At 38.8% G+C, this 25,637-nt stretch overlaps 1 protein-coding gene across 2 annotated transcripts in view; it reads right to left on the bottom strand.

The window, feature by feature from the left end:
* The window catches only part of LOC139136558 (uncharacterized), a 33,105-nt gene extending 8,451 nt beyond the window's left edge, over positions 1-24,654 (bottom strand). For both annotated transcript variants that reach the window (XR_011553193.1, XM_070704293.1), the window contains exons 1-8: positions 24,060-24,654; positions 14,711-14,902; positions 12,058-12,480; positions 9,764-10,189; positions 6,864-7,292; positions 5,785-6,216; positions 2,115-2,240; positions 1,843-1,962 (exon numbers count right to left, since the gene is read on the bottom strand). Coding sequence is in view for 1 of the 2 variants with exons in the window: in XM_070704293.1 (XP_070560394.1) it covers positions 1,843-1,962; positions 2,115-2,240; positions 5,785-6,216; positions 6,864-7,292; positions 9,764-10,189; positions 12,058-12,480; positions 14,711-14,902; positions 24,060-24,240 (2,329 nt within the window). In the remaining variant the exon portion in view is untranslated. The remainder of the gene's footprint in view (positions 1-1,842; positions 1,963-2,114; positions 2,241-5,784; positions 6,217-6,863; positions 7,293-9,763; positions 10,190-12,057; positions 12,481-14,710; positions 14,903-24,059) is intronic.
* Between the last annotated feature and the right edge of the window lie 983 nt (positions 24,655-25,637).

Genomic DNA, 25,637 nt, shown 5'->3' with positions numbered 1-25,637 from the left:
GGGGGCCGGCAAAATCCAGGGGGGTCATCGTAATTTTGGAATCCGCAAAGGGGGTCATCGCTTTTTCACTGGTAGGAAAGGTGGGTCACCACATTTTCAAAAACATAACACCTACAATAAAGTTCACTTTATGCCATGGCCATGATCGACCCTCTTTACCAGCGGGCCGCCTTCGGCGGCCTACTACAATAAATTGACTTTATGTATTACCCATGACCCTCTTAACTGGCAGACGCCTTTGGCGGCCCACTCCAATTAGGTTTACTTTATGCAACGGCCATGATCGACACTTTTTACCGGCGGGCCGCCTAGGGCGGCCCACGACAATAAATTGACTTTATGTAATAGCCCTTGACCGTCTTAACCGCCGGACACCTTCAGCGGCCCTGTCCAGTAAAGTTTACTTCATGCAACGGCCATGATCGACCCTCTTTACCGGCGTGCCACCTTTCGTGGCCAACTAGAATAAAGTTGACTTTACGTAATGGCCCATGAGGCATAACCCTCTTAACCGGAGGGCTGCCTTTGGTGAACCACTCCAATAAAGTTTTCTTTATACAATGTCCATGGACATAAGTTGTCTATGGAAGTGAAGTTAAAATTGCCTTACAGTCGTCCTAATTAACAGACGTTTGCATTGATGTGGCTGAGAAGTTTGTACACTGGCATCTCTGCTACACGAATAAAGTGCGCCGCGTACCGGAGTTCAAATCCAAACCGTGCGGGTAAATTTGACATATGGGTTGTGGTTATTTTTCAGGGGGGGGGGTTCATCATATTTTTTCGTCTGACAAAGGGGGGTCATCTTTTTGTTTCACGAAAAATGCAGGGGAGGTCTATATTTTTTTGAACACCGGCGACAAGATTTTGCCCCCCCCCCCAGGCCGTAAAAACTGAACGGTCCCTTATCTGTGCAAAACACTAGTATGTGATTACTATTAAGGTAGAACGCACCTCGGGGACAGACATTCGGACTCTCTAACTTTTACAATTCTCTTCTGATATACCACATATGGGGGTTCATTTTAAAGCTCTTGGTGTAAGAAAACTTTTCACCGGCGGATTATCTTATTCCAAATACATTGGGCCTGTTTGAAAGTTAACATCAAACATACTAGTATAGTAAACGTGCTTGCAAGTCAGGTATTGACTCGATTATGTAATGGTCTTCAAAGATTAGCAGATATCTGTCAGGTAACTAGTTGGTCAACGTATAGTCTGTTAGCTCTTGAAGCCAAGTGTGAGGTTGACACATTATACATAGACTGTACAACAATAGTTCAAAATATTCCTTATTTGAATGAACTGGTAAAAGGTTAAACAGTTCATCCTGTGGGGTCGACTGTGACCATAAAGCAGCCTCTAGTCATCATTTTATGATGGTAGTGAATCTGGTAGTTTCTCTGATAAGCCACACGTAAACAGTATTGATGTATATTTTCCGTACTCTACTGGACGTCGTGTCAGAAATCATGCGATATTGATATGACGTCACTGTTAAGTCCGAAGTATCTGAGAAAAATTGATACACAAAGCTAATGCTTACATCGATTTTTGGCATCTTGGTTTATTTTACACTGACAATAGTCAAGAAAAATAAAGAAAGAAAGAAAGTCTGAAAGCCCTAAGGAATATTTGGAAGAGCATAAAAATATTATTTAAAATGTTGATCAAGAGGAACTCTTACGTGCAAACGATATCTTACTTCGTCGACGTGGCTATCTTTTATCGGAGGTCTCTCTCAACATATCTAGGAAGACTTTGGAACGCAGTATTACATCGATACATTGATGTACACGTGATTATCATACCTAATTTCAACAACTTTGAGAAGAAACTCACCACAGCTAAATTCGTCTGAGCTATCGCGACAATCTTCGTCACCATCACATACCCATATCTTTTGAACGCATTCTCCGCTGTAGCACAGGAATTCATTGGGTTCACAGGGTGGTGGTGTACCTAGCAGATGTCAAACACAACAATTTTTTGTGAAAAACAGTCAATCTTTTACAAGCCAGAAGAAATGAATTGGATGGAAAAGATTTGCAGAGTATGCCAAGTCAACTATTAATGTCTTCTCTATATGATGTAGAAGCTCGATGTGAACTTACCGCAATCTAATTCATCAGAGCCATCGCTGCAATCTTGATCGCCGTCACAGAGATAATCCATGTCAACACATTCTTCGACGTCTCTGCAATTAGTTTCTCCCTCCTTACACGTCTTTCCTCCGGGGCCTGCAGTGTGATGACCAGAAAAAAAGAACTTCACGTTAGCAGTGGAGGGACCTTGGTTCTACTCTGCCCTCTGTACAATACGTTCTATAACAGTGGAGGAACGGTGGTTAGACTCTCACCTCTGTACAATACGTTCTATAACAGTGGAGGGACCGTTGTTCTACTCTCAACCTTGTACAATACGTTCTATAACAGAGGAGGGACCGTGGTTCTACTCTGACCTCTGTACAATACGTTCTATAACAGTGGAGGGACCGTGGTTCTACTCTCACCTCTGTACAATACGTCCTATAACAGTGGAGGGACCGTGGTTCTACTCTCACCTCTGTACAATACGTTCTATAACAGTGGAGGGACCGTGGTTCTACTCTGACCTCTGTACAATACGTTCTATAACAGTGGAGGGACCGTGGTTCTACTCTCACCTCTGTACAATACGTTCTATAACAGTGGAGGGACCTTGGTTCTACTCTCACCTCTGTACAATACGTTCTATAACAGTGGAGGGACCGTGGTTCTACTCTAACCTCTGTACAATACGTTCTATAACAGTGGAGGGACCGTGGTTCTACTCTCACCTCTGTACAATACGTCCTATAACAGTGGAGGGACCGTGGTTCTACTCTCACCCTTGTACAATACGTTCTATAACAGTGGAGGGACCTTGGTTCTACTCTCACCCTTGTACAATACGTTCTATAACAGTGGAGGGACCTTGGTTCTACTCTGCCCTCTGTACAATACGTTCTATAACAGTGGAGGAACGGTGGTTCGACTCTCACCTCTGTACAATACGTTCTATAACAGAGGAGGGACCGTTGTTCTACTCTCACCCTTGTACAATACGTTCTATAACAGAGGAGGGACCGTTGTTCTACTCTGACCTCTGTACAATACGTTCTATAACAGTGGAGGGACCGTGGTTCTTCTCTCACCTCTGTACAATACGTCCTATAACAGTGGAGGGACCGTGGTTCTACTCTCACCTCTGTACAATACGTTCTATAACAGTGGAGGGACCGTGATTCTACTCTCACCTCTGTACAATACGTTCTATAACAGTGGAGGGACCGTGGTTCTACTCTCACCTCTGTACAATACGTTCTATAACAGTGGAGGGACCGTGGTTCTACTCTCACCTCTGTACAATACGTTCTATAACAGTGGAGGGACCGTGGTTCTACTCTCACCTCTGTACAATACGTTCTATAACAGAGGAGGGACCGTGGTTCTACTCTCACCTCTGTACAATATGTTCTATAACAGTGGAGGGACCTTGGTTCTACTCTCACCTCTGTACAATACGTTCTATAACAGTGGAGGGACCGTGGGTCTACTCTCACCTCTGTACAATACGTTCTATAACAGAGGAGGGACCGTGGTTCTACTCTCACCTCTGTACAATATGTTCTATAACAGTGGAGGGACCGTAGTTCTACTCTGGCCTCTGTACAATACGTTCTATAACAGTGGAGGGACCGTAGTTCTACTCTCACCTCTGTACAATACGTTCTATAACAGTGGAGGGACCATTGTTCTACTCTGACCTCTGTACAATACGTTCTATAACAGTGGAGGGACCGTGGTTCTACTCTCACCTCTGTACAATACGTTCTATAACAGTGGAGGGACCGTGGTTCTACTCTCACCCTTGTACAATACGTTCTATAACAGTGGAGGGACCTTGGTTCTACTCTGCCCTCTGTACAATACGTTCTGTAACAGTGGAGGAACGGTGGTTCGACTCTCACCTCTGTACAATACGTTCTATAACAGAGGAGGGACCGTTGTTCTACTCTCACCCTTGTACAATACGTTCTATAACAGAGGAGGGACCGTTGTTCTACTCTGACCTCTGTACAATACGTTCTATAACAGTGGAGGGACCGTGGTTCTACTCTCACCTCTGTACAATACGTTCTATAACAGTGGAGGGACCGTGGTTCTACTCTCACCTCTGTACAATACGTTCTATAACAGTGGAGGGACCGTGGTTCTACTCTGACCTCTGTACAATACGTTCTATAACAGTGGAGGGACCGTGGTTCTACTCTCACCTCTGTAGAATACGTTCTATAACAGTGGAGGGACCGTGGTTCTACTCTCACCTCTATACAATACGTTCTATAACAGAGGAGGGACCGTGGTTCTACTCTGACCTCTGTAGAATACGTTCTATAACAGTGGAGGGACCGTGGTTTCTACTCTCACCTCTGTACAATACGTTCTATAACAGTGGAGGGACCGTAGTTCTACTCTCACCTCTGTACAATACGTTCTATAACAGAGGAGGGACCGTGGTTCTACTCTGACCTCTGTAGAATACGTTCTATAACAGAGGAGGGACCGTGGTTCTACTCTCACCTCTGTAGAATACGTTCTATAACAGTGGAGGGACCGTAGTTCTACTCTCACCTCTGTACAATACGTTCTATAACAGTGGAGGGACCGTGGTTCTACTCTCACCTCTGTACAATATGTTCTATAACAGAGGAGGGACCGTGGTTCTACTCTGACCTCTGTAGAATACGTTCTATCACAGTGGAGGGACCGTGGTTCTACTCTCACCTCCGTACAATATGTTCTATAACAGTGGAGGGACCGTGGTTCTACTCTCACCTCTGTACACTCTAGGATACTTTTGAAAACGTAAAGTATCTCAACATGACTGACGGATTGCTCTACAGAAAGCTGCACACGAATCAATTTGTTATTATGATAAGTGTTTGAACACAAGCGCTGAAAGGGAGTTTTTCAAATAATAATGGAATGATTGTGTTTTTTGAGATAGAAGTACTAGGTACTTATATTCCCCAAGTTAGCTTTGCTTTTCCTTATTTAATTGAGTTTTGTTTTATTTGTTTCACGGTATGGTAATATCGAATGATAATGGCTCAGCGATTGTAAATTATAACAAAGGTACGAAATTTATTTGACCCTAATCTACTGGTTTACGCAGTAAGTTGCAGGCCCTACTGCAAGCAATCGACTTTCAGCTTTCGATAACTGAAGACCACGATTGGCTAGTTTTTAAAGTTAATGCTTTTAGTGTGATAATCATTAAAAGAAATGTTATCGATCGGAAAGATACTTGAATGTTTTTATCTGTACGTTTATTCGGTGACCAAAGCTTTTTCAAACTGACATATGTTTGCATCTACCGTATATTACCAATATGATAGCATTTGTTTGCAGATTATTTCAAACAACTGTGCAAGCCTTGGCTATCATAGCCATTCCTTTAAAGGGATACAGTCGTCGGAACTGCGCTCAAAGGTTTTATGGGACCCATACGACCGATGTAAACCCTGTATCCAAGGTACGGTGGTGATTGATGAAAGTTAAAACATGTAATCGACATCGTACAAATTTAAATGTTGCAACTATGATGATGAGATGCACCAAGATATCGTGCGCGAAATACATTGTTTGTAAAGAAGAAACTCGCACAGGCGCAGTTCTGACGACCGTTTCCCCTCAATGGCGTCTTCAAAGATGTCATGGAAATCACTAATGTGTTTGTCTGATTAACAAATTTACTTACCAACTTGACTACATGCCAGTGGGACACAGTTCAATCTGTCTTCTTGGGCACTTTCCAACTGAAATTCCGGGACAGCATTTTCGTTTCGTTTCAATTCAACACAAAAGAATTTCACTTCAGCACAAGTCTTTCCTCTCATATCGATGTTGACAGTCAAATCGTGGAAGGTTTCCCTAGAGTCGGAGTAGATATCTTGACTTGCCTGTGCTCCATTCAAAATATTTGTGGATATTATGTTTCGATGAGTACTACCATCACGTGACGAACTCGTAAATGCTGTCAATTGCCATAAATTATTACCAATGATGTCATCACTGCGCGGCGATGACGTCACATCTACATCAGAACGTATGACGTTTGAGCTTTCTTCTTCTGTTACCTCGCCATTTCCTATTGTTCTTATTTCTGTTTCGATGACAGCGCTTTGTAGCCCTGTGTATAAATTGATTACAATGTTAATGTTACGAAATGTCGACTCTCTCCGCTTATTACTTCTGATAAGACATCTGCCCAATAATCAGTATCATTCAAGATAAATTATTTATCTATCTATTTATTTATTTATTTATTTAATTTTTATTTATTTATTCATTTTAAATAAGAAAACGAGAATAATAATCGGGTCATTTTAATCACTGCTTAGTGGCGGTATCGATTGTCCGGAAACCAAATTCTAGGAATGCTTGCACTCATTTTGAGGAACAAGACGTGCCACAGTTCGTTACCACATCTCCATATCTAAAGCACTCATTCTTTGAGGAACAAAGCGTGCCACTGTTCGCTACCACATCTTCATATCTACCGTGGAATTTCTTTAATGATGTAACTAATCTACTTTCTGAGATTCCCTGTCTAGCTTTTGTGATGATAAGGTGTGTCCTACTCGAAAGTCTTCACACCTTCTAACATATCTCAGTAGTTGTAAAATGTTTACACCACCAGCTGCGGGAAAATTCCTTCCTCACTGTACGTTTAACTATTTCTGAGAACACCGTTTGTATGATTACAATTAGAATTTATAACCAGAAAACAATCTGTCCAACGCATTACGTGTTTTGTAATTTACAATAGCAACTCACCTTGTGAACACGCCAACGGTACGCAGTCTCGTTTATCTTCGTCAAGACCACCGAGTTCATACGATGGCACTGCAAAGGGTCCCTTGCCTACTTCCACACAGAAATATTGAGTGTTCGTGCAAAAGCGACCTCTCATGTCAACATTAACTTCTACATTTTCAAACGTTCCTGTTCTTCCAGCATACAGATCTTGATTTTGTTGTTCTGGCGATAAAACATTCTGGGATATCAAGTTCCGGGCTGATCTACCATCATTTGAAGCACTTGTGAATACGGAGAGTTGCCACAGATCGTCGCCGATGATGTCATCGCTAGCTTGAGAGGAGGTAACATCCACGTGGGCACGAATTGTGTTGGAATATTCATCTTCTTTGACACCCGCAGCACCCACAACGCGCAGTCCGGTGTTAATTAGAATCAGTTTATTGACTGCATAGAAAGAAGATGGGAAATTTTACATAGATTCCTCAATAATGCACGGAAAAGATGAGGAATGAATTATTATCTTATGTTTATAAATCTGCAAAGTAAATAATGCAGTAATAAGTAAATCAGTCAATATCGCGGCATGAGGGCAATATCTTTCAGCAAGGGTTACAATTAAGTAATTTTTGTGATTAGGTAAACCCCAGTATAGTTATGTCGTAACGCGCCATATGTTCATCCCCCGGCGACAGATATTCGGACTCTCAAACTTGTTCAATTCTTTTCTGATCTGCCACTTGTCAGGGGTCATTTCAAAGCCCTTTGAGAAAGAAAAACTTTCACCGTCTTAGTTTTTTGAATTAGAAAATTTTATTTTTATCCATAGAGTTAACACAAGATGGTGGCAGCCAATTTGAATTTCAAATGTTGGTAAATCTTGGGTAATTTGTTTCTCTAGTACCAAAATTTTCACGGTTACACCCGACTTTTATTCTCGATTTTGAAAGTAAATGGTTGAAAGATACCTTGCGGAAAATTTGAACGAAAGTTGAATATTTCACTTTCGAGGCGCGTATCACCTTAAAGAAGATATCCGCATTATGAACTAAAGTACAGTACTGTAGATTTCCCATTATTCATTGCGATTCGTATCCGCAGAGATACCTGAGTGAAGTCTACTATGTCTCCCTTGCGTAGACAAATTCACAGACTATTTATCAAAATTTTGAAAACGTACTTTTATGCACACCATTCTTCTCAATTCTCAGTTTAAATAATTTGGAAAATTATGCATAATTGAGAGAGGAGATAGCATTTTTGTGAAATTTGCCAGAGATTGTGTCCTCAGCCATACAGAATAATGTGATGGAAAGTAGGGAGACTAGTTGCACCTGTTTTATGAAACAAAAAGATATTGATTTTTGCAATGGAAGTGACAAAAGAAATTTGCATGCTAAGTTTTCTCAGAGAATGACCCCTTCAGTTCGTCATAACTTGCTGCCTAAAAAGTATGGCACTTTGTAATACCTGCAGAATGTGACTTTTATGGTTGTTTAGTGGTTATTTTCAAACTTTCACTGAAATATCTAAACGTACTTTTACTAGACATTATTTAAATTCTGATGCTGCACACTAGTGCTTACATGCAGAACTGAAAAAGTTTTTAGAAAAGTAACCTTCAAGGATACAAATCAAAGAGTATTGTGGGTAATTTATTGTACTGTGAAGGCTCCAAACCAAACAATGTAACTTGTAAATGATACAGAAGAAACACGGTCAAAGTTATGATTCTTGCTATTTACTGTATCTATATGTGTTGGTGTTTGAGATTTAACATCAGAGATAATGAAAGGGACGACTTCAGCGAGGTGACGAGTACATCACAATTTCCGAAAAACAAGAGACAATCAGGTTTTGCTTTGGAAACATTCTAAACCAAAACTTGGGTAAACAAAAATCATGAAATTTCTGAGAAAAATAAATGATGCTTTATATTGAAGTAACATCCAGTATGGTGTCTACAAACGATAACAACCTTGAATCTCTGAGACCTCCCTTTAAACTATTGGACACGGCATTTTGCAAAAAGGAGGTTACGACCTTATGTCATTCGTTGAAGTTAATATTTCAATACAGTTTAGCTAAAAAAACAAACATCGTTGTCAATTGTCGCATACTTTACATATATTGGAAATTTTGTGACTGTCATCTTTAAGCTTACTTCAATCATCGCAAATCAGCTTTGACACAAATTGTTACTAAGCAGCGGTATTTCTTTCTGTCAGTGTATCTTATACATGTAATGCATACTTGTACAGAATACTGTAGATTGGACGATAAAGATTTCATTCTCCTCTACCAAGGAAGACTATCATCTTCAAATTCCACTACATCTTTTGCTTTTCAATTGGGACTCGGTAAGTTTGCTTTGATTTAACATATTCTTGACAATTTTCTCGAATATTGTAAAAATATTGAATGGACATTTTACGATCGTCTTAAGTCTGGAGCAGATTAGCAGACTTGGAAACACTTATTATTTTACACTATGACTTCAACAATATGGAATCATAATTACAACATTCTTATCCAATAAATCACCAAAAGTTAAGACTTTCATCAGAACGACTTGAGAACTTGGTCCTCGTATTTTAATGTAAGAATCTCCCCTTTGATATAAAGTGTGAATCACGTTTATTATCATGATTTAATACAAATGAAATGAAAGACGGGAAAGGAACGATATAACTTAACTTTGACATTGGGATCACTCTAAGATTATTCATCGCTGGAAGGATCATGGCAACTCATTAAAAGTACATTCTTTGATGCTCACTCTCTTGTCGGATGCTCTTATTTGTCAGTTTCATGATCAACTATCGAACTTACAAAACTATAAACTATAAGAATAAACTTTATTACATGATGTTGGTTAATTTTATGATTGTATTTTGGTTCAGGAAGACAACACTTACCTTCACACGGAGTAGGAACGCATTCTGTCAAAACGCTGTCGTCAGGGCGTGCACTTAACGTGAATCTCGGTTTGGGTTTGTAACCTTGTGCTAATGTTACACAGATGTATGGAACGTCAGAACATTTTTTCCCTCTGAGATCTAAATTACTATTAATGGCATCGAAATACAGCGCATGCCCAGCTCGTAGAGTGTGTTCTTGTTGTTCTGGAGACAGGACCTGGTAAACGAGACCTGTAGTCTCGCCCTTTCCGTCGGCTCGTGTGTTTCCATAAAGACTTAATCTCCACAGACCTTCACCTGATATCAAGTTACTCTCACGTGACGAGTAATAGAAAGCATTGAATTTGATAGGGTTGAATGCAGAATCACCCTTGATGACTGTACCCTCCTCTAAGAAAAATCTTCTGCCAATGATAACAACACCTAAAAGCCAGAGGAAAAAAGTAAAATCGTCATCGATTTTCAAATTATTGTAAATACAAATAAAAACACCAGAGTTTGCTTGTTTTGACATTGTAGGCTGGTAAATTGTGGTTGTGGTGTTCAATCCGTCTTGTACACGTAGATAATGACATTGGGTTCTCCTAATCCGAGGATAGGGTAAGACAATAGCTGGGGGGGTTAGGTCGACATGATCTCTATGTCATGTAGAGGTCTGACCGGAGTATACTCATTCATGAGCAAATCGTTGATAGGGTGGGCATGGGAGAATACATTCCGAGGACACGTGGCACATAATTTGCAAACCCTGATTTCGAAAATTTGCGACCTGTATTCGAATGAGAAAACTCCGTATCGTTAGGGCCGGTGACTTAATTAAAGGGGGGGGGCTAGCGCAATTTGTGCAAGTATTTGAGGAGGGCCAATACTTTTCATGCAACCAGTCCTAGATGAAATATGATCCAAATGTTCGAAATGTCTATGCATCCAGTTTTTGAATCGCACCAGGCCCCCCCCCCCCTCCGTTCCGTTAATTTTGTCCAGGCCCTTATCCTACAGGTATCATCAAATCGTAAGTAGTATTCTTCGCTCTCCCTTGTCTGACCCTAGCAACCTGTCCTTCTGACCCTAGCAACCTGTCCTTGTATTCTCACAACTTACGCTCGAAGCAAATCGGTCTACACAAATTTTGGCGCATATAATGAGGCAAATGATAATTTGTTTTGTGTTCATGTCAGCATGTCAAAGTTGATTTACCTTACCTTATAAAAATTCAACAATTAATCATCGTAATTTGAATGAGGAACTGGGGTCGTTTGTAACGGGAATCCTTCCTTTATAGTGTCTAAAAATTGACAACAATCTGGAGTACTCAATAACATGAAGTATGTGTGTTATCAGATTGGTTATCTTGGTCTGGAGGCTGATACTTAGATAAAAAACAAGCATCGAATCAGTCTCTTTCGATTGGACCTCAACCTCGTCTGCATTTAAATTCAAAGTTCAAATTGTCAAAAGCGGAAGGATTCACCGCCTAAAAAGTTCTTGACAACAACTGAGAATTGTGAACAATGTGTGTACTATTTAAGTAGATATGCATGCATTTGCACTTATGTATGAATGACATGATTAGTACGGAAGGAAGACCCACTGATGTACACTTTTTCACGGCCCTTGGCTCCTTGGTGATAGATGTCTAGATCTGAGGTTTGCTAAACAACAGCCAACTCAATTTCCGATGGTTTCTTATTTTTTTTTTCAAATACATAAATACATAGAGTATATAACAACGGTTAAAACAAGAAGATGTTTGTTTATTTGAAATAAAGTAGTAAATAAAACATAAAATGTAAAATGAAAGTCACAAGATCAGGCACACTGTGCCAGGATAAATACATGTACTTGTCTTGGCATAGTACGGGCAGAGTGTGAGTGCTCCTCCTGCTTTCATTTTATTTTAACAAACAAAATGTTCATGTTTAAGCTGTGTTGTTATTTACTCTGTGTATGTATTCGTAAACAAACAAACAAACAAACAAACAAACAAACAAACAAAAAACAAGAAAACATCAAAGACTGGTTTCCCTGTGGCTAATGATAGCTGCTATTATAGTGATGTGCCCTAATTACCGGCTTGGCTTGGCTAGCTCCAAGCAAAAGGTATATCGAAATGTCGATGGGTACGTATGCCATAGGCACTCGGCTTTGAGCCAAGCTACAGTCAGCTCAAAATCAGGACAGCAGATCGCCGCATTGCCTATACATAGCCAGCAAGGGACTGTAAGAGAGAGTCTTACAATTATAATGTATTTATCTCATTGTCTTCCATTTATGAATGGCGAGTTGTTTACCTTGGCATTTAATTGGTGCACATGTCCTCGATGCTCCAATTGGGTCGACTGTGAATGTGAATTCTGGCTCTGCTCTGGGCGACTTGAAAATCTCTGCGCATATGTAATTGACTTGAGCACATGACATAGCCGTCATGTTGAGATTGTATTTTATGTCACGAAATACAAAAGGGTAGCCTTTCCTGAGAATAGTATCCCTATGGACTCGATTAAGGATTTGTGTCTGAAATGATCTCATCTTGCCTCGTCCATAAGCACTTTTACTTCCCCATACAGCAAGTCTCCATAGACGTTTTCCTACGATGTCATCACTGGAATCATCATAGGAAGCAGTGAAATCAAACGTGACGTCATTGGAATATTTGTTTTCTGTCAACTTTGCTTCACTCTCTATGTCAATGTCTGAATCAGTGATAATGACCTCTGAAAAACAAGAAAAACAAGAAATCTATAGAAGTTTTTTTCATTGTTCATCTTGGCCTTCCATTTTGGATTTTTTAAATATTTGATATGAGTTTACATAGAATATATTTGAATACAATTTGAATACAATTGAACTGATAAATCGTATACTTAGGCCTATACAACATATACAACTTATACACATAGACAGACAGACAGACACAGACAAAGTTTGTCTCCCTCTATTTACTTTAATTATTCGTAAGCTTCCTGAGTCAACCATGTGTTTACATTGGAAAATTATTTCGAAATTTAAAGACCGCTTCTGTACTTTTCATGACATCTTTTAAACCCCCTCAGTGGTAAACAAACATGGCCCTCTTGCAGTTTACAATTGAAGTGACCGGCCCTATGCTTGCTGGCTATGATAACTGAAGGCCCTATGCTTGCTGGCTATGATAACTGAAGGCCCTGTGCTTGCTGGCTATGATAACTGAAGGCCCTATGCTTGCTGGCTATGATAACTGAAGGCCCTATGCTTGCTGGCTATGATAACTGAAGGCCCTGTGCTTGCTGGCTATGATAACTGAAGGCCCTATGCTTGCTGGCTATGATAACTGAAGGCCCTGTGCTTGCTGGCTATGATAACTGAAGGCCCTGTGCTTGCTGGCTATGATAACTGAATGCCCTATGCTTGCTGGCTATGATAACTGAAGGCCCTGTGCTTGCTGGCTATGATAACTTAAGGCCCTATGCTTGCTGGCTATGATAACTGAAGGCCCTGTGCTTGCTGTCTATGATAACTGAAGGCCCTATGCTTGTTGGCTATGATAACTGAAGGCCCTGTGCTTGCTGGCTATGATAACTGAAGGCCCTGTGCTTGCTGGCTATGATAACTGAAGGCCCTGTGCTTGCTGGCTATGATAACTGAACGCTGCTTTCATGAGTATTCTTTCCTTCAAGCAGTACTCATGTTGGGGATGAAATATCAAATATTTGGAAAAAATGAGAGAAATGGGCCTAAAAACACATTTCTTTTACTTTCATGTTATTACATTCGAGCATTTTTGTCTAGTTGATGGAAAGTAATTTTGAAGAAAAGTGAGCAATTCAAAGAAACACAATCACGGTACAATTGAAATGTGAATATTCGATCCGTTCATGGCAATTTATGATGACTTCATTTACTTAACAAGCAACTCAGTCTGGGAGAAAATGCTAATGTTAATGTACATATCACCATTAAGATAATTTTCTGAACTCAATAATTTCGTTTTATTGTATATCGAATCAGTTTTTGTACGCTTCTGTTTACAAGTGAAACATTCACAGGTTGCGATTTTAATGTTCTTAGCCCTTTGAGCGCCAAAGTCAATTTTTGTCACCTTTATAAAATAAACCCACGTCAATTTTTTTCAGATTTTTGCCAAAATTTTGGTGGAAAACTGTAGCCGATGAAATGTGATGTCCATTTGATCCAAAATTATCAAAAATGTTAGCGAAAAATTCATAAAATATGGTAAAATGTTGCACTGAAATTTTGGTGGGAAAAATTACAGCACTCAAAGGGTTAATAATATTATTGCATTTTGAATACCACTATTATCATTGGCAGACATGGATTCTCAATGAATGAAGATTGTTCATATTTTGAAGAATCCCTACGATACTTTGTAGGATCAATTGAAAGTTCGTACTTACCAACATTCTTTAGAAGCAAATTGATTGTTTAAATGGAACAGAGAATTTAAATCTATGGAAACGCAAACTGCAGTACATGCACATTCAATGTCAACAAGAAGAAATGTGACACCAGGAATTGATTAGTGTAGCTTTTGACTGTATTTGCTTACAAACATAGACGTTAGTTTATACGACCACAGAAACCAACATGTGCCAGCATTTTTGTAGCCTTCCTTTGCATGGAAAATTTTATCTGCTTTACTGGAAATGCAAATAGCTCTTCACATTTGGTCAGTGATAATGTTATCGAAGACGTAAATGGAATATCCCTTACTGAATGTTGTACTAATGTGAGAAAATATTGAATCTGACACAACTTGCCCTTCACGAGTGTACTGGCATGACCTTTTCAGAAAAGTTTGGATTGTGCGTATTTACTATCTGAGCTGCGAATGGCGAACTTTACAAAGGGAAGTAGCGGATATAGGCACATCCTATGCGATCCTTGCTTTGGCGGTGTACTTTTTCAAATTCTTTTTCCAAATTCCCTGGAGCATGTTTACCTTACCTTTCAGATCATCTTCACAATACGGACAGCATTTTCCCGGTGGCGATATTGGTTCAGCACAGGCAGGCAATGTACACGTGACAGTTTTACAAGTTGTTGTCGAATTGTTACATATGCAGGACGCACACACATTTTCATCGAATTCTGTTCCGTGGCTGTAGTACACACCCAAATAAATACATGGCAATTCATCTGAATTGAAGGAAACAAGATGAAGATGGTGTTAATGATCGGTCTGTGCTGACCATATCTCTATCGAATGATTGACTTACATGTAATTCATAACATAAGCATTGATATGAACACATCTGACATAATAGTTTGACAAATGTCATTTTAGGAAGGGTGGTATTAAAGCTGACGGGTCATCTTAACAGCAGCGTGATCCATGCATATTTACGCTTAACCCTTTCACCCCGTTCCCCGTATACAGGTCCAAATATAGTACAGAAAACAGTGGAAATGGGCTAAACCATTGTGGTGAAAGGGTTATGCTTTAATGGCTGAGTGGTTCCTGCGTGAGGGCTTGGGTGGAGCATACAAAGTTTTGTTCTTAATAACAACAAGGTTTCAGCACCGATAAAACACATAAGTCGAAATCGATAATCCATGAATCAGCAACAAATTTCAAATTAAAACAACTTTTATTCATAATTGAAATTTGTTTTTGCAATTCAAATTACAACAGTTGTCAAACTAATGACTTTGGTATTCTACCAGAACCTGACAAATGAAGAGACAAATGAAGAGATCTTGAAACTATCAAATACATAGACATATTCAACAAAACATTCAAAATGTGAACCATGCAATGCAATTTATCTGCCTTTGCCCGTAACAAAGTTTTCATTGCCTGCAAGAGAACTTGAACGGATGTACAGTTATTATAACCGCCAAGTGTGTTCGATTCCCCTGCCCTGCAAGATTTGACACTGTTACACGAAACATTACATACTTGCTAGGAGCATTCATCGACAAAAGTGAACACTTAGAGAGAAAATGCATGTCACTGAACGTTTGAAAAACCTTCATGTAAAACTCTTAGGACAAATTATCTGCCCTACATATGTTTTAACTTCTTTTTTTTATTTTTAGCCTAAAGTCACTAGCCCGTGTTGTATTTATAGGCGTAGAGTTTATCGCAAATTTCTGTATACTCGACTAAGTTATCATGAACCTTCCTAGAATAGTTCAATCGATAACCAAAGCCCGAAGTACATCTACTAGAATCCCTTGACATGCTGAATAACTTCTAAGTATTGTCAAGTTTACTTTTTGATTTGGATTATTTCGGCAACAACTGATTTTTGTCGCCAATCACATCAACATATTTAATTATGAATCAGCCTAACTGTCGTAGCATCGTTTTTATTTGTTTTATAGTTAGATGTTTACGTCCGTCGGACCTCTATGGCGTCACAGGCCGTTTAACGCTCATCTTCTTGTTAATCTGTGTCTGATGGATGTTCATGGAATACATCAATAAATTACATAGCTACAAAAATTGTGAAATAGAAGTCTTTCACTTTTTTCTACCGTCTGGTATGGTCACTTCTAGCGAGCGATTTTCTGCACCATGAACCTACGCGGCTATGCAAGTAGCTGCTGCCGTAAAGAGGTATGTTATTTACGACGATGCATTTAGTCAGACATTCCCGTTTTCGTCTACGTTCGATCTGTTTGTCACCGTTTCTTTTTGTCTGTCTGTCTGTCTGTCAGCCATTCTTTCTGTTAAAGCCTGCAGCTCTGTTTCTGTTTGTTTCTGTTTTCCTCGCTAGATCTTTAATTTTATTGTGGAATAGCGGAAGATTGTCATATATAAATAGATCGCCACTAGCCGGTATACTATAAGTTATGGCATACCTACAGCGGGTCACAGAGTATAGACAATGCAGTGTCTATGTATAGACATGGTACAAAGACTCTGACAACTTTAAGTTGTTCTGGACAGGCTCTCAGAAGGATGTTCGGCGTACAGACGTCGGTGTGGGTTGAAAAAATCGTCTATCCAGACGAACAAATCAAGCAAATATCGCAGGAAAATTCTATGAATGTGTTATTGAACTCGTAAACTCGGAAACGCTTCTCCAGTTCCTGTATGTAAATAAATATAACGGATAGACTTTCGACAGTCCCGTCGTGAATATTCATTCAAAGCAAGTGTCGTACGTCTGTACATGGTGGATTCTCTGGCAGGTGTCTAGTACCCGACCTGAATCACAGTCACCTGTGGTCTATTCCGCTCTGCGTCTATGCGCCCCATAGACGTGTGTACATATGCCTGAGAAGAAGATTTATGTCAAATATAGGGAGATCAAAACTCTTTCCGAAGATCAGTCAAAATTTTGGTCAATGTGTGCCTATAAGCCTACAGTCACAGTTACGAGTGGAGTGATACGTACTGGCCGCCGCGTACTATGCATATAATAATTATTATATGCATAGTACGCGGCGGCCGGTACGTATCACTCCACTCGTAACTGTGCCTACAGTGTATTCTATTGTTGCTCCTTCAGTTAATCCGTATACAAACCGTGACCATGGATTCGGCGCTGACATGTATCAATATCGTACACTCTTTACAATTCAAGTCAAATCACTTAGTCCTGCTGACATTTGTTGAACTTTTCAGATCGCTGTGATATCCCTACCCACGCGTGAGCCCTACCATAAAAATGTCGACGCTTAGTTTGAAAATACTTGGATGGTTTTCTCTTAGGCTGCGTTCACAAAAAACGGTTAGGGGGGGGGCTGGAGGAATTCAGGGGGGATTCGAAAATTTTGGGGGTAGTGGAGGGGGGGACTTGAAAATTTTGCTCTACCTGCAGGGGGGGGACTTGAAAATTTTTGGGTCCCTTTTGAGTTTTACATTTTCCAATTCCAAGTTTTTGTAGGTAATTCAATGAAAAATGAATACCATTTTTTATGTCATCAAAATGTTGTAATGTTAGTAATAATTTAACAAAATCTAGAACCATTTTGTCACATTTCATGACTTTTATCTCGAAAAAATCTAAACGTGTGATTTGTCGTTAAAAACAAACTTGAGCCTCGTAACAGGGCAGAAGCTGCAACTGTTAATGATTACTGCAGCAATATTTCTATGCAATATAACAACTACAGTTTCTTGCTGTCTCCCTACAGCATCTCAAACACACAATATTTAGTTTGTCGACAAAGCCTGTATATATAAATATAAATATGTATTTGGTGATAATTTAATTGAATTCCAGACTGACAGTCAGTTGTCAGTGATACAAATGCATGGTACACATACATAGGCTGTGATAGCGAGCTGAATACTGGACAATTCAACATGCTCTAGGGAGTAGAACAAGAACGCAGTTGTAAAACTGAACAAAAATATTGCCAACATTATCAAAGTTAATACAGCTACTGCCTACGGGTAGTGTCACTATCAGATACTACCCTGCTACTGCAGTGTCACTGTCACTGCATACCTGAACAGTGGCAGAGACAGCTCTGACTCTGATGTACATGGTAGTTGAAGAAGAGTTTTGGTCAAATGACACTCATGACAGTGAAACTCACTTGTACACAAGATCAGGCCAGAGAGCAACACATGGAAGAAAACATAGAAATGTTTGAATTCTGGCATATGAGAATAATCAAATATTAAAGAAAAAAGATGGGGTCAGCATGCTTGATTTTCTAAATTTTCACACTCTTATTATAAAATGATACAGAAGTAAAACTTTGAATAGTAAAGACTAAAAGAAAAAATATGTGACCAAATGGAATTATGTATTTTTTAACCAAATATGCAATTATCACACCCAAAATTTCAGAGATTAAAATATTTATTTGATGGAATATTTTAATCTTCCGGTATTGTCAATTTTGAGTAGCATCTAATTCATATAGGTCTTGTAGTTTTGAAACAATTTTTTGGTAGGTCACTGTGCAATACGGTAATTAGCCAGAATTCACAATTTTCCTACTCTCTCATGATTGCATTTTGTGTGCTCTTCAACAGGAGCAATTGACCTGGCCAGAGTTTGATTAACTCAAGTTGGCTTTTAGACTAATAAATCTAAAAAATTCACTGATGCATTTAAAGAAATTGCCTTGGGAATATGACTATACAAAGTGCTAATACAGGTAGTGTTGAACACCTGTGAGCAGAACGGCGCAATACATGTTTATTTTTTCTGCGCTCCTTTACATATTTTATAAATATGCGGGCCTGTGATAGTTGGGGGGGACTTGAAAAATTTTGACAATAAAGAGGGGGTGCATTTGAAAAATTTTTAGGGTACTTAGAGGGGGGGATCTGAAAAAAAATAAGATTTCAATCGAGATTCCTCCAGCCCCCCCCCCTAATCGTTATTTGTGAACGCAGCCTTACTCGACATAAATCACAGATTGCCATTTTTCTCTTACTCGATACAACTGGCAATAGAGGGACCACTTGGATATATATCTGTTCAATACAAAACCCATGTACAAAGATTAATCAACTTCTCAGTTGAAACACGAGGGCAAGAAATTACCATATTTTTCAATACAGTTCAAGTCCATAGCATAGAGGAGTATTCATTCAGAAGTCAGTTCATACTGTTGTCATTTAAATAGTTGTAGAGTAATTGGTAAATAGCTCTAGAATTTCATGATCCAGTTTGATTCAATAAAACAGATCACAATCATCCAAACGGTGCTGGCACTGTATTTTCAATTGCCACAGATTCCAATGCAACGAGCTGAAAAACATAAGTCATCGCCGAGACTCTTTGGAAGAATGTTTTTAATTCAAAGGAGTTGAAGGTTATACTCACTGAAGTGTGGAGGAACGAATTATTGGTTTTCTAGTAACTTTGTTCATTTTAAAACATGTCAGGATACTGAGTTGGATAAAAACTTCACAAGGCAAACCTCAGAAGGGATTTGTTTATAACTATTCTGTCGCCACGAATAATAAGCTTACAGATTGACTGGCATAGCATTGTGAATGTTGAGTTGAAGCAGTGACTCAGTGGACTAAGGTCAGTGATGCTGTGAATATAAACCAGATAATTGCTCGTCAAGTACGTCGGAAGAAGTAGCTATCCTTCACAGTCGATTCTAGCATTAGTTTCTCTGTAGTTATTTATTGAACCAAGTATGACTAATCAATTCCAGCTGACAAGGCTACTGTGCATGCAAACAGATGGCTGACCTTTGACCTCTGGCAAGGCTACTGTACATGCAAACAGATGGTTGACCGTTGACACCCACGATTTACAAAGTTATTTTATAACAAAACTACGTCAGCACGACTGGTTTTAAATTCGTCCAGAATAACTTGACTTGGATTGTTTGGTCAGGGTCACGTTACTCTAATTGCATCACTTGACACTGAACGACTATTACTTAAAACTAAAATCAGCCTTCATTTTTTAAACCACGAAGTCAAGTTGTTAACGGAGGTTAATAAATGCTAGACTGGGTATCATTGCTCTAAAAGAGCATATATGGTGAAGTTGTCTCCATATTCCTTGAACACAGAGAATGACGTTTTGTTGCTTGCTGTTTATGTGTACAATCGCCTCGAATGTAAAAAAAAATTACAAAACTTGGGAAAATTCCCTGAACTGCCTTGAAGCTTGCTGTACTGATTTTATTTTCCGTTGTATAGTTCACATAGTTTACAACATCTCCGCGCAGTTTTCGCATGGTACCTTAAAGTTGCCATACAAACACGATGGAGAGGTTCTAGACAATATTTCAGAAGCAGGCACAGAAACAGCAAGTATTTCAGCTGTATTTGAATACAGTGAGTAAATGTACCATGACTGTCTAGCAGCCTTCCTGTCTGAGACGTGCAGACTTAGACATCTTTAATTTTTATCATCATGTGTGAGAAAACGTTCTTCTCAGACTACGAAAATATTTTTCTGAGTTATACAGAGAAAAAATCTGTCATAATCCATGTTTATAATTTACAAATAGAAGAAACTTGACATGGTGTGGCAGTACTTTATTCTTAGGTTATAACCACGGTCCGTCTATGGGTTTCTTGCCTCATTTTTCACGCAAAGCCATAGACCATGTATAAACCATAGACAATGTACAAACCATAGACAATGTATAAACCATAGACCATGTATAAACCATAGACCATGTACAAACCAAAGACCTATGTATAAACCATAGACCTATGTATAAATGATAGACCCATGTGCAAACGAATTCAGGTGAATAGTTCCATTTTTATCTTTCAGGTAGAATACGCCTTGTATTGGGGACTGATATTCTGACTCTCAAATTTTTACAAATTCTTTGTTGACCTAGACACTTGTGAGGGCTTATTTTAAAGCTCTTTTAAAGCTCTTGGAGTAAGAAAAACTTTCAAAGTCTTAGATTTTCGAAATTTTCTTTTTCCCGTAGCGCTAACACAGGAAGGCGGCCATATTGAATTTAAAATATCCGTAGATATTGGGTAGTTTGTTTCTTTAGTACCAAAATTGCAGGTTTCCCACTAATTTTTATTCTTGATTTGGTGAGAGAATGGTTGAAAGATTCATTGAGAAAGATTTGAGCAAAAGTTTAAGTCTTCACTTTCGAGATGCATACTTCCCTAATGCTGAGGAAGACAAACTGTTATACCTAGACTAATATTTATAATGCAGTACGTGCATTCTTTCAATCTTGAATTCATTAAAAACAAGAACTGGTCATGTAGCCGTCAAAATAATAAAAATGTCGCATAAAGACCGAGGAAAGTTGTGTTGTGAAGTGGTACATCTTTGCCCAGCAAGATTAAGAATAAATATATCACAGTTCTTTAAGATAGAATGCGGCTCAGAGACATATTCAGGATACTCAATATTTTTCTAAACTTTTCTGGTGTACAGTTTGTGTGGACTCCGTCTGAAACCTGTGATGAGAATTCGCCATCTTGTTTTTGTAAAAATATCATATCCCTGTAGAGTTAACTCATGATATGACGGCCGTTTTTGAATTTCAAATACCAGAAAAATTTGGTCATTTTTTTCTCAGATCCAAACTTTGGTGGCCTCGTAAGTTTTATCTTGATTTTGAAATAGAATTGTTCAATATTTCCACTACGTGAGTTTTAGCAAAAAATTGAAACTTTCTGTACGAGGCTCATATTAACTTAATATCTGTGGGTCTCACGTGATTCATTATTAAAGGGTAAAGGTCAGATGACTATAATGGAATCACCTACAGATCACTGTCCATGATTGAGAAGATGATGGTCACGTGATCTTCGTGCTCATCACTAACTGTAAATAAACCTTCACACTGACTACGTCACATCAGAAAATTGAAAATTATGCAAGCGTCGCAATATTTGTTCTCTTTCAAAATGTACCATCGGAGCAAAATATACTTTGACGAACTCTATTGTCCCTGTCACTTCTATGAACATTATTTTTTAACCGAGACTTTGATTGTTGGGAGCGAATCATGTACTTGTCCATCGAGATGCCAAATGTTTTAAAATGTGACGATGTAGTCTCCCTCTATGGTGTTGGCGACCATAAAAGTTCCAGTGACAAGAGATCGATTTCACCTACAACCAAAAGACGCACTTTGCTTCAGTTAGTACATTGGCCGAAATTTTACGGTTATGATGAGAAAATTTCTAAACAGACGTCATGTTTCAGAATTCAAACATAGCGTCAATGACACTTGGCTCACATTTGTTTCGATATGGTTCGAGTTTACCCCTGGGAACATGCATACTATGTTTCAAAACAATCGGACGATAGATTTCACAGAAAGTGATTTTTTGATCAAAAATGGAAAAAATTGCCCCAAAAATATAAATATGAAAATTTCACCACAATTTGAAGAAGTCTGACAGATTATGCAAACCAAGTTTCAAAGCCATGGGATGAGCGCTTTCACAGAAGATTTTTTTACAAAACTGAAACGGGAAAATTGCCCCCCCAAAAATACAAAAATTTCACCACAATTTGAACAAATCTAACTAAAGTCACCATAAAGAATCTGCATACCAAGTTTCAACCAAATATGTCCTGTGGTTACAGAGTTTTAGCAATTTACAGGACTTTTCCCTTTTTTACCTTGTTTGCATATTTTTGACGCTGACATGTTCATTTGAACAATCCACATCTCCACCCCTGTGCTGCAGTTTTGGAGCTTTTGATCTGGACGGACATACACCCACACATACTAACATACATACGTACATAGATACATAGATACATATATAGATACATACATAGATACATACATAATACGTACGTACATACATACATACATACATCCATACATCCATACATACATACATACGTATGCACATACGTACATACATACGTACATTCGTACGTACGTACATGCATACATACATACATACATACATACATACATACATACATACATACATACATACATACATACATACATACGTCCAGACATGCCGACGCCACCGACCTACCTATAAGCTCTCTTTTGTATATATATATATATATATATATATATATATATATATATATATATATATATATATATATACCAAATGTTAGCTAAAAATTTATTGTTTTAATATTTGAAAAGTTTAAGATCAGTTGTAAGTTCGTACTAAGGTTGAGTAAAAGAGACACGCGCCGATGCTACTGTCTTCATTCAGCCATGTCAAGGGATTTTTTATCGTCCTACTAACAAGTACAAGTGTTTCACTAGAGATCCTTAAAATTGCCACTTTAAAGACCTGTTGGGTATAACGTTTCATTCTGCGCTGTGCTAGAATTAACGCCATTCGCACATATTTTTGTTTTATGAGCACACAGTCGTATGTTTAGCATTGACTGTGACATAGTTAAACTTTCATAGAGTTGGACCATACATTTGAGATACAACACTGATTCCGCGAAATACTACAAGATATAGCAAGATTATTGTTTTCTGTCGTCAGGCTACTTAATCAAACTAGTACAAGTCAGGCCGCGTCACGGTTGGCTGGTAGCAAAGGTCAAGACAAAAAAAAAACTTGTTAACTTAAATGTCAGCTTTCAGCATGACCCTACATAACTTACTAAATTTGTAAAAGTTTACAAATCAGAAACACTTGAAGGTCGAATGGTACAATTGATTCTCTGATTCAACTTCTACCACTGTTTGCCATTATACTGTACACGCATTCAAACCAGTAACTTGACCTTCCAGTGTTTTGAGTTTATTGGGCTGACAGCCTCTTCTCATAATAACACAAATCAATATTAGTCTCCGCAATTTCACATTTTCTTCTCTGATAAAGTCGTGTCTTTCCATTTGTACATCTTTCTATCCTACACAGACGGCGTAAACAACATTGTCACGATGGGAAAGCGGCAATTTCTCAATCAGATTATTTACTTACCACAGTCTCTTTCATCCGCCCTATCATCACAATCAACTGCGATGTCACACTGTCTGGACTTCTCTATACATGTTCCATCACCACATTGAAATTGAGATCCACTGCACTGTGATTCTGCTGCTTTTATAAACGTTACCAAGGCAACGAGCGCATAAAGCGCCAACTTCCAACAAGTAAGCATTCCGCCTAAACAATTTTTGTTTCTCTTGCCAAGATGTCTTCACATAAGAAGACCCAGTGTGAGATTTGGTGACGTAGCACGGCCGTATCACTGCCTTAAGTTTCTGAGGAGTGCGCAAAGGAAAAGATATTTCATCGGCGCAACTGTGCTAGTCACGCCCTCCTTGACCCAACTATATGTTGAATGCAGATGTCCATTGTACAGGAAGACATACGATACACAGAGACCAGGAACCGCCAGCCTTTTAAAAATGCGATAAGGCTACTGTCTACACCTTATGTGTAGTCAAGAACAAACGCCGTCAACAATGGAAGGAAACGGTGAAGGAATTGTGTGTAGAAACACTGACAGCATTGTCCTCTTTTCCGTTTTAGTAACTCTACATCCGTTCTGTCTGGCTGAACTTTGTTTAGCAGAGGCAACTTGCGATGTGAAGTGCAGTGATCAAGAACGACACCAAGCAGTAAACTTGGCCATTAAAGACACATCTGTGCCAACACTCTCTAACCTATAAATGAATGGCTTTAGTATTGGTATCGCTTACCGATATCCAATAATGACTACGGTGATAACGGCGAAGATGTCGTTTAATTAATGTTTGTCCACAGACTTCATTCTACGTAAGAATTGAAGAATGAGAGATAGAAAAAGACCTGGCGATGTAATATCTACTTTAAGGTTCAAAGGGCTTGCAATGATTTTAGAGCTATGAGGACATTAACCAAATAAAAAATGGCACAAAGTTGCGTCATCTGTATCGATATCGGTAAGCGAGATTTCACATTACAGGTCTTTTTTTACTGTTTTGTTTATTTCGTGACTTCCAAGTCCGGTTTACTTACGAGTGAATCTTGGAAGCAAAACGTATGCCTGGTCAAACTCAAACAGCCGAGAGAAGTAAAAATATTACTTGTCTGGAATGAAAGACAGGAACTTTTGCAGACTATTGGAACATTTGATCTATTGTATTATTTGGGGCAGAATGGATTAGTGGGGCTTGTGTGGTGTCAGCATGCTTGTTTGCCTTCAACTAGAAAATATGGCCCATATTGAAATGTCAGAGTTCAGCTCGTCTCTGATTTTCCAAAGCTAAACAGTATGACAAGTTACATCTCAGACTTACTCTGATTAAATTTTTTTACTGGGGAAAATGTCCATCACATCTCTGAAATCATCTTCTCGTCATTAGGAACGATGTCCATCCAAATAATGAAGTAGACTATAGGTCAACATTAACCGTGCTCATTTAACTTTTATGATAGTGATCGTTTCCTGTCTCAATCAAAGTTTAAGGTCAGGTCTTTCCTTGTATAAACAAGTCTTCAGTGATTCATTGATAGTCGTAAATGATGTTTTCATTCTTGTTCAAAAATTCAAGTATGTTTCTATTCTTTTGT

The sequence above is a fragment of the Ptychodera flava genome, chromosome 7 (assembly GCF_041260155.1).
Source record: "Ptychodera flava strain L36383 chromosome 7, AS_Pfla_20210202, whole genome shotgun sequence".
NCBI classification, from domain to species: Eukaryota; Metazoa; Hemichordata; class Enteropneusta; family Ptychoderidae; genus Ptychodera; species Ptychodera flava.
Note: the sequence above shows the minus strand (reverse complement) of the source record. Positions and strands in the feature narration are given on the sequence as shown.